The sequence below is a fragment of the Mus caroli genome, chromosome 11 (assembly GCF_900094665.2).
Source record: "Mus caroli chromosome 11, CAROLI_EIJ_v1.1, whole genome shotgun sequence".
NCBI lineage: Eukaryota > Metazoa > Chordata > Mammalia > Rodentia > Muridae > Mus > Mus caroli.
This window is the reverse complement of record NC_034580.1, coordinates 102659201-102669335: the sequence shown is the minus strand read 5'-3', so window position 1 is coordinate 102669335 and position 10135 is coordinate 102659201. Positions and strand designations below refer to the sequence as shown.

At 46.4% G+C, this 10135-nt stretch overlaps 2 protein-coding genes across 2 annotated transcripts in view; one reads left to right on the top strand and one right to left on the bottom strand.

Moving 5' to 3' along the window:
- Positions 1-521, top strand: part of Polg2 (DNA polymerase gamma 2, accessory subunit) — a 12645-nt gene extending 12124 nt beyond the window's left edge. The window contains exon 7 of the mRNA XM_029483561.1: positions 307-521. Coding sequence (XP_029339421.1) covers positions 307-472 — 166 coding nt within the window. The 3' untranslated portion in view covers positions 473-521. The remainder of the gene's footprint in view (positions 1-306) is intronic.
- A 490-nt stretch (positions 522-1011) lies between these two features.
- Milr1 (mast cell immunoglobulin like receptor 1) overlaps positions 1012-10135 on the bottom strand; it is a 17022-nt gene continuing 7898 nt past the window's right edge. Inside the window, exons 4-7 of the mRNA XM_021177963.2 lie at positions 7632-7745; positions 5012-5101; positions 3481-3543; positions 1012-1843 (exon numbers count right to left, since the gene is read on the bottom strand). Coding sequence (XP_021033622.1) covers positions 1791-1843; positions 3481-3543; positions 5012-5101; positions 7632-7745 — 320 coding nt within the window. The 3' untranslated portion in view covers positions 1012-1790. The remainder of the gene's footprint in view (positions 1844-3480; positions 3544-5011; positions 5102-7631; positions 7746-10135) is intronic.

The window sequence follows — 10135 nt, the reverse complement described above, 5'->3', positions numbered from 1 at the left end:
TCTATAGCACCCCCTCAGGTGCCATCTATAGCACCCCCTCAGGTGCCATCTATAGCACCCCCTCAGGTGCCATCTATAGCACCCCCTCAGGTGCCTTAAGTTGTAGTTTTCCTTCTGACTTTTAGCCAACACAGTAACTTCCCTTTGAGTGTGCTTTAGAAGTGGGAGTGGGGGTAGGGCATGATTCGGCCCTTTGTAAAGGACCACCTGACTGAGCTGAGAGCGGCTCGGGCTCTGGGGTGTCCGTGAGGTGAGGAGCTGATGTCTGCCCAGGCGCTCATGCATTTCGTTGAACCGCTCTCTCAGGTACGATGAGATGAGCGTCCTCTTCTCAGTGCTGATCACTGAGACGACGCTGGAAAACGGGCTAATCCAGCTGCGGAGCAGAGACACCACGATGAAGGAAATGATGCACATATCCAAGCTGAGAGACTTCCTGGTCAAGTACCTCGCGTCAGCTAGCCATGTGTAGGTCTTCATATTCTCTAATAAATCGTCTCGGTTGAGTTCATTAACTTACATTAATACGGTTTTGGACTTTTGTATTTATAAAGTAGATATTTTTGGTTCTCCCTTTGATTCATTTTTTTATTGTCCTTTTGATATGGTCTGTAGTGGTTTGAATATGGCCCCACGGAGTTTCACTATTTGGAGGTGTGGCCTTGGAGTACGCGTGTCACTGTGGGTGTGGGCTTTAAGATACCTGCCTGGACACTGCCATGCTCTTGCCTTGATGATACTGGACTGAACCTCTGAACCTGTAAGCCAGACCCAGTTAAATGTTGTCCTTTATAAGAGTTGCCTCGGTCATTGGTGTCTCTTCACAGCAGTAAAACCCTAACTAAAGACATGGTCTATTAAGAACACAAATCTAGCCAGGTATGCACCTTTCTTCCCAGCACTCGGGTGACAGCACAGACGGATTTCTGAGTTTGAGGCCAGTCTGGTTTACGGAGTGAGTTCCAGGACAGCCAGGGCTACACAGAGAAACCATGTCTTAAAAAAGAGAAAAGAAAATCTTTCCAACTCTGATTTATTTAATTATGTGTTTAGGTGTGTCTGTGAACATGAGTGTAGTGCCTGCAGATGCCAGAAGAGGGCGATGGATCCTTTGGAAACAATGTTATTGGCAGCTTGAGTTGTGGGACGTAGGCTCTGGACTCAAACTCCCATCCTTTGGAAGAGTAGTGTCTGCTCTTTTTCTTTTTTTTTTTTTTTAGATTTATTTATTATTATACATAAATACACTGTAGCTGTCTTCAGATGCGCCAGAAGAGGGTGTCAGATCTTATTATGGGTGGTTGTGAGCCACCGTGTGGTTGCTGGGATTTGAACTCAGGACCTTTATGGAAGAGCAGTCCGTGCTCTTACCCACAGAGCCATTTCACTAGCCCTAGTGTCTGCTCTTAACTGCTGAGCCACCTCCTCAGCCCCAAGATAATTGTGTTGGGAAGGGAGAAGGTGGAAGGCCACAAAACCTAAGTATGTTTTAACTCTTATCAAGCCTGGCTACTTGGATAACAAGATTAGTGCCCAAATTAGCCAAAGAAATAGTGTCCAGATGTGAAAAATACACTCATTGTAGGTGACCAGGTTAAATATTTTTTGATTTTGTGTTTTAAGACAGGGTCTTGCAATGTAGTCCCAGCTGGCCTCAAACTCAGGATCCTCCTGCCTCAGCCAGGTGAATTTTTAAGTGAAACTTTTAAGTGCCAGGTGAATTTCCTATTTTCTCATACACAGCTTACTAGAAAGTCTTTACACTGGGATACAGTCAGTTTCTTCACACTTCAGTGGGTGAGTTCAGAGTAGACGCAATCAGCTTTTCCATCCGTACCGCCTTCTGGAATTGAAGAGGGAAAATAACTCAGTAAGCTACAGCCATGAGTTCAGAGAAACTCTTAAAAAGAACACCCATCTTGGGTGTGTTGACTTAGGGGCCAACAGCGCTGGCCACCAGGCTTGATGACCTCAGTTCTATGCCAGGGCTCCACACGGAGGAAGGAGAGAGCTGTCTCCTCCAGCTCGTCCTCTGACTTCCTACACATACCATGGCATATGCTGGCCCATACACAGGAAGTAAATATAATAGATTAGTTTTATTTAAAATCCCCATTTCTAGATGGACAACCTGAAAGAAGCAAGTATTAACTGGTCTTTTCCAGTTTAGTAACAATTTATTCTCTCTCTCTCTCTCTTTCTGTGTGTGTGTGTGTGTGTGGTGTGTATATGGGGGGTCATGAAGGCCATAGGAGGCCATTACATAGGGTCTTTCATTAAACCTGAAGCTAGGCTGGATGCCAGTGAGCCCCAGGAGTCTCTGCATCTCACAGGCCCAAGCACAGCTTTTTGCACAAGAGATCAGGATTCAAACTCAAATCCTCACACAAGTGAGGTAGGTAAGTGCTCTTAGCCCCAGAGCCATCTCCCCAGCACTGATTTCTTCCTGAAAATGTTTTAGTAGTGACCCTGTGTCCTCTATTGGGAACTTTTTTTTTGGGGGGGTGGGTATTATTGAGTTGTTGAGGTTCTATTTAATCTGTTTGTTTGTTTATGTTTTCAAGACAGGATTTCTCTGGGTAGCTCTGGCTGTCCTGGAACTCACTCTGTAGACCAGGCTAGCCTCAAACTTACAGAGATCTGCTTGCCTCTGAGTGTTGGGATTAAAGGTGTGTTCCACCACCATCTTTCTGAGTTGAAGACCAGCCTGGTCTATCAGAGCTACACATAGAAAACCCTGCCTTGAAAAACCCAGAAGAGGACTGGAGACATGGCTCAGAGGTTAAGAGCACTGACTGCTCTTCCAGAGGTCCTGAGTTCAATTCCCAGCAACCACATGGTGGCTCACAACCATCTGTAATGATATCCTGTGCCCTCTTCTGGTGTGTCTGAAGACAGCTACAGTGTACTTATATAAATAAATCTAAAATGTGTGTGTGTGTGTGTGTGTATATATATATATATATATATATATATATATAGAGAGAGAGAGAGAGAGAGAGAGAATGAATGAGAGAATAATCCAGAAGAAAAAAGGAGATTTTATTTTAATTTTAACTAATGGGGGTGTGGCAGTATGTACATGTGAACATAGGCACCCATGGAAACCAGAAGCACAGATATCTTTGGTGCTGAAGTAGCAGTTGGTCCTAAGCCACTGGATATGAGTGCTGGTATGTGAACTCGGGTCCTCTGGAGCACAGTACACGCTCATAAATGCAAAGCCATTTCTCCAGCCTGTCTTGGAAGTATTTAGAGGATAGCCCCTACCCTGCTTTCCCTACACACACTTCTATAGCTGTCATTGTGATTATATTAAAGTTACATTAATTACATTAGTAGGAGTTGTGATTGGTTAGTGTTGATTTGTTGGGAGCCTGGAGTCTGTCCGCAAACCCCATCTTTAGATACAAAGCCCCTGTTCACAGTAATGTCTCGGGGACTCATTGCTGCAGCATCTCTTGTCCCATCACCACTCACCTTCTTCCATGGGTGCCGTCTCCTTGAAGACTGGAGTGGCATAGTGTATCTCCTGGGGCTGCTCTGCAAAAAAAACAGGGCATAAGGGTTACTGGGCCAGGGCTTGGATTCTCTGACCATGGGAGGGCAGTGGTGTGGGGCCTAGACCAAGCACTTCCCCTTTGGGGTTGTCACTCCCAGCCCCGACCCAGGCTCCTCCTTGGCAAGAAGGGAACACCAGAAACTGGGAGCTGATGCTGGTGTATCAGGGCTTACACAATGCTTAGAACGTATAAAGGGCTCTAAGGGGCTGACTAGATTGGAGGCCTTTGTTAGCTGGGCCCTTCCACTATGAAGCATCCGACATACAATGTCTGCTTTGATAAGTGACTAAATATTGTACAGTTGGGTGACTCTAGCTAATACTGCAGCCCTGTAAAGCGCTAAGGAAGCAGTTTTATGCACTCTCGTTTTCTCTAGCACTTGGCTGGCATGGGTGGCGCCCTGGGTTTGATCCCAAGCATTGCAAAAGACAAACCAGTAAACAAGAATGAGATGTGCTTGATTCTGCAGCATGTAGACTAAAATAGAAAGACGCACAGAGAAGGTTTTCATGGCCTCTATGCAAAGATGACACACAAATTAAGTCCCATCGGTAATCCTAGGACATGGGAGGATTGTTAGGAGTTTGAGATCATCCTGGGCTACACAGTGAGTACAAAGCTGACCTAGGCTAGATGCTAATACAGTTTTCATTTGTTGTCAAAATTGATATTTTTAAAGAGCAGTCTGTTGGATGTAGTATCATAGGCTTGTGATCCCAGCACTCAAGAGGCTGAAGCACGTAACAAGTTCGAAGCTAGTCTGGGCTACTTGGCATGACTCTGAAAAGAAAACAAATGAACAACATAAACTTCTTTAAACAATGATCACAAGAGACTTTGGGATAGAGCATGGGTCATCCCAAACTGAAAGAAAGTCATCTCTAAAATATATCACATGAAAAAGAAAATCAAAGGATAGAGTGGAAAATCACCCACTGATACATCTGGGAGGGGCTCTGAACACTGGCCAAAGACCCTGGGAGACGGGGGGCAGAGGTGGGAGGCAGCTGTGGTTATTATCTTGCTTCTTTTTTTAAAAAATAACCTGTGTCGGGCTGGAAAGATGGCTCAGCGGTTAAGAGCACTGACCGCTCTTCCGAAGGTCCTGAGTTCAAATCCCAGCAACCACATGGTGGCTCACAACCATCTGTAATGAGATATGACGCCCTCTTCTGGTACATCTAAAGACAACTACAGTGTACTTACATATAATAAATAAATAAATGGTTTAAAAAAAAATAACCTGTGTCTCTGGAGAATTATTTTATTTTTATTTCATCTTATTTTAAATAACCAGCGCTGTGGAGAGTACTTATCTAGCATGTGTGGACACCTTGGGGTCAAGAGCCAGTGCCATAGCCTATATACACGTGTATACACACCTATTTATACAGTCACCCCCAGACCAAACAACCAGACTGCTCAAAACAGCCAGCAAAGCCCTTTACCTGTCTGAGTCTTGCAGTCGCTGGCATACAGCTCGCCCTGCGCAGGCGCATCTCCAGAACTCTTGGACTGGTCCTCTCTCAGAGTCTTTCCTGCTCCCCCCAGAAAGCAAGATATAATCATTAGGTTGAACTATCTAGACATGTTTTTCATGATTCTAAGTGACATGCCAGTGGCTTCAACTAATGAGGGGTGGGGAAAGATCACAGGTTTCTATATAGCACGAAGTCATCTGGATCAGGGTCCTCCCGACCAGGCCCTGGGAGGTCTTAGCCTATGTATCACAGTGGAAATGGCGTAGAGAGCCTTGAGTTATCTTCAAGAGATGAGCAATACAACTGACTTCTATGTCGGCAGGAATCAGAAATCTTTATTTTTGGTTGATTGGTTGGTTGGTTGATTGGTTGGTTTCGTTTTTCTGAGACAGGGTTTCTCTGTGTAGCCCTGACTGTCCTGAAACTCACTTAGTACACAAGGCTGGCCTTGAACTCTCAAAAGGTCTGCCTGCCTCTGCCTCCCAAATGCTGGGATCAGCAGCATGTTCCACCACTGCCTAGCTGAAATCAAACATCTTCATGGCACTTGGGCAAACACTCGGGGTGATTTCATTGTTGAGATGTTTGAGAAGCTGGGTTAAGTAGGGTGTCTTTAAGAGTATGGGTTTGTCCTGGAGTCTGTGCTGGGTCTTGTGTAAGCTAAGCAGGGACCGTACCATGGCTTTTCAACTGTATCAGCTGAGTGCTGCTGCCCTCCGTGACCCTTATCCGTGTAGAGATGGAGGGAGCACAAGGACCTGGTATCTGTGAGTCTCACTAATTCAGACAGTATCTCCACAGGCCAGAAGGCAGAGGCCGGGAGAAACAAAGGCGCCAGGTACCCAACAGCCCTGGGCCTGGCACCTTGTGTGCTTGCGACACAAATGCTACTTTATGCAAATCTAGATATTTCTCCACACACATGTGCGCCTGGTGAAAGGGACACTTTGAAATCTTTACCAGAGAAGGGCTGAGAGGTGAGCAGGGAGAATCTTCTACCCACACAGTGAAGGTTTGTTGTCGCTATCATAGGTTAAGTGGGAAGACAGAGACTTGTTCACACACCAAGCTCCCCGAGGACAGCTGAGAAGCAGAAGGCTCTGCCCTTTGAGGGGCTTCTGCTTTGCACAGACTACATGCAATGCAGTGAATGTCAGAAGCACTGTTTACAGTGGCCTGAAGACGGAAGCAACCCAAGCATGGGGACCAGTGGTGGGGAAATAACCAGAGGCTTTCACGCAAATCAGCTGGTTCTTCAGCCTTAAAAGGAAAGATCTGATATGCAAAGGAAACCAAACACCACAGCCCCTGGGGAATGTGGTGCAGCTGGTGGGAGTCCTTGCCTAGCAAGCAGGGGGCCCTGAGTTCCTTCTGCAGGCCTGTAATCCAGCCACTCAGGAGGACCAGAAGGTCAAGGTTATCCTGACTACTGGGATACAGGAGACCCTGTCACAAAATACAACAAGAGACAACTGGACTGTTTCACTCAGATGAAATCCTAGAATAGTTCTGTCTGTAGAGGCAGAAAGCAGAATGTGGTTACAGAGCCGAAGAATAGAAGGAGGAACTGTCTCAAGGGCGTTGGGTTTCAGCCAGGGAAGATGACAAAGGCGGGTATGGCCTTACTGAAGGCCTCACAACAGAGCTAAGTGTGACAGACAGTCAAGAGATAAGTGTGACAGACAGTCCCTGACCCACACAGACGAATTAGCTGAACTGGGAGCTGAGCCTGTGACTGGGCAGAGCTCTTGTTTAGCACATGACAGGGCCTCACACAGTAAAAGAAAACAGAAAGATGGGAGAGGAGAGTAGCAAATCTCAGGATGAGTATATTTTAGCATAACGTTATGAAGGCAGTCTGGGTAGAGTCTTGCCTGCACAAAACTCTAGCATTTATCCCCACTGACACACACACATTGGATGTAGGAATCTGTGCGTGTGATCCCCGCCCTGGGGATGTGAAGGCAGCAGGACCAGAAGTCAAGGCCATTCTCAAGTGCGTGGCGAGTTTGAGGACATCCCCAGCTACAAAAGACCCAGATTCAAAAGCCGTATAAGCTGGGAGCAGAGGGGCAGACCTCTGCTCAGCATTCTGAAGCTGAGGCTGGATGGAGCATCATTGTGAGTTCAAAACCAGCCAGGTAGACCTTACAGGAGCCTTTAAGAGTACAAAAATAATCGATGATTTTCAGGTGGTAGCTACAGACTTCTAATCCAGTCGTGGGGTTGGGGGCATGGGGCTGTGTGTATAAATTGTGTCCATGTGAGGCTGGCTCTCCAGGCAATCTACATCAGAAGGAACCTAAACGCAGTGCTCTATGAACCTCATGAAGTCTGTCTATCCACCTCTCTCTCTCTCTCTCTCTCTCTCTCTCTCGTTTTTTGAGACGGAGTTTCTCTGTGTACCCCTAACTGTCCTGGAATTTGCTCTCTAGACTAGACTAACCTCCAACCCAGAGATTCACCTGCCTCTGTCCTAGTGCTTCAATTAAAGGCATGTGCCATCACCACCACCACCACCAGGCTTCCCCTCCCCCTCTGCCCTGCTGAGTCTGAACAGCACAGGAGCACACCAGGGAGAACCTACCTTTTTTGTATTTTAGATGAATCAAAAAAGCCACAACTAGGACTATTACCAATAGCCCCAGTAACAGTCCCGGGAGCAACAGTGACAGCCGACATGAAGGGCAGCTCTCATCTTCTGCAAGAAAACAGTATTCCTAGGTCACCATAGGCTTCCTTTTTCTATGACACTGACCTAAGATCTCTAGGAAAGGCCCTGTCTTGGCTGCCTGCGTTCACCATCACCACACTGTGTGCCTGATCCCAGCAACTCGTGATGAGAGTCCCCTTATTGTGCCTCCCTTCCCCATGGGCATCACAGCGCAGCCCAGCACTTCATGGTTGGATCCCTCACAGCACGGCTAGGACCTGGTAAGACAGGCACTGGTGTTTACTGGGCAATTCTTTGTCACCACCTCTGGATACCATCTCAGCAGGTCTGGAAACAATACCCAACCACCCCAACCACTGTCCAACCCCTTACTGCAGTGCATTAGCCTCAAGCTGGATGACCTGAGGAGCCACAAGCAAGAGCAGCAGGCCAGGCAAAGAGCCAACCTGACCAGCCCTGTGCAGTGTGGCACAAGCCGAGTGGGCGGGGTGAGACTGCATCTCCGCTTCTGGGAACTGATGTGCACGGGTGTCATGGTCTATTTATTATTTCTTTCCTTGAACTTGCTATGGAGCTAAGGCTAGCCTTAAACTCCTGATCTTCCTTTTTCCAATTTCCCGCTGGCACTACAGATATGTGGAGCACAGCTGTCAGTTTGTTTATTTTAATTAATTTATGTATTTTGATTTTATTTATTTATATATTTCTTTTGGTTTTTCGAGACAGGGTTTCTCTGTATAGCTCTGGCTATCCTGGAACTCACTCTGTAGACCAGGCTGGTCTCGAACTCAGAAATCTGCCTGCTTCTGCCTCCCAAGTGCTGGGATTAAAGGCATGCGCCACCACCTGGCCAGTTTGTTTACTCTTAAGAATGACTACTATTAAAAATGCATTTAGGGCTGGACGTGGTGGCGCACGCCTTTAATTCTAGCACTCCAGAGGCAGAGGCAGGTGGATTTCTGAGTTCGAGGCCAGCCTGGTCTACAGAGTGAGTTCCAGGACAGCCAGGGCTATACAGAGAAACCCTGTCTCGAAAAACAAAACAAAACAAAACAAAAAAAACAAAATGCATTTAGTGTGTATTCATATACCCACTAAATTCTCTAGAGTCACAAAACTTATGGAATGTCTCTATATATTAAGGAAATTTATTGTGATGTCTTATAGTCTGCAGTCTGACTTGCCCAACAGTGGGCAGCTGTGGATGGGAAGTCCAAGAATCTAGTAGTTGCTCAGTACCACGAGGCTAGAGTTGTTCTGGAGAAGTAGGCTCCAACAGATGTGCTGGCAGTCAAAGGGTATACGTGCAGGCAGGTGAAGAGTGAATCTCCCTTCTTCCAGTGTCCTTTATGTAGACCTTCAGCAGAAGGTGTGGCCCAGATTAACGGTGTGCACCACCATTCCTGGATCTAGGACTTGCTTTGTCTCAGGCTGACTTGAACTCCTTGCCTCAATCTCCTGGGATTAAAGGCATATACTACCTTGCTTGGGCCTAAGCTTTTCATGGCCACTATGCCTCAAGATCTCCATGCTAAGATCCAGGTCAGAAACTGTGCCTTCCAGCCTCAGCCTGGATCCTCTAGGAGATGAGTAAGAATTCTGGATCTCAGGGGTGCCCTCCAATTCTGGACTGTAGTTCATCCCAGAGGTAGTCAAGTTGACAACAGGAAAAGCCATTACACCCACTTAAACGCATGTAAAAGCCATATAAACTATGCATGTAGAAGTCAGAAGACACTCTATGGGAGTTGAGTCTTCCCACCATGTGGGTCTCAGGGGACAAACTCAGATCTTCACATTTGGTGGCAATCGCCTCCAGTCACTGAGCTATGAGTATAGTATGACTTTGTCAGCTATCCAGTCCCAAGTGTGCAGTGGAGAGTTGGCTCATGCTCAGCCCCAGAGTATCACATTTCTCTAACCCTGTGTTCATGTATAGAATTCAGTTGCACAAGTACCTTGGCTTCCTCTGAAAAGCAGAAGTGGCCTTGCTAAATTCTGCAAAGGAACTGCAGAACAGGAAATATAGGACTCTGGTCTCCTGCCAAGTCCTACTCTTTTTCTACAATTTGTTTACTTACAGAGTTATTTAGTTTGCTTTATTTATTTGTTTATTTATTTATTTTAGTTTTTTGAAACAGGGTCTCTTTGTATAGACTTGGCTGTCCTGAAACTCCATGGACCAGGCTGGCCTTAAACTCACAGAGATCCACCTGCCTCTGCCTCCCAAATGCTGTCTTAGATTTATTTTATTGTATGTGTTTGACACATTTATAGGTTTAAATAAATTTTTGATAGTAGTCATTCTTAAGAATAAACAATCCGCCGGGCGTGGTGGCGCACGCCTTTAATCCCAGCACTCAGGAGGCAGAGGCAGGCGGATTTCTGAGTTCGAGGCCAGCCTGGTCTACAAAGTG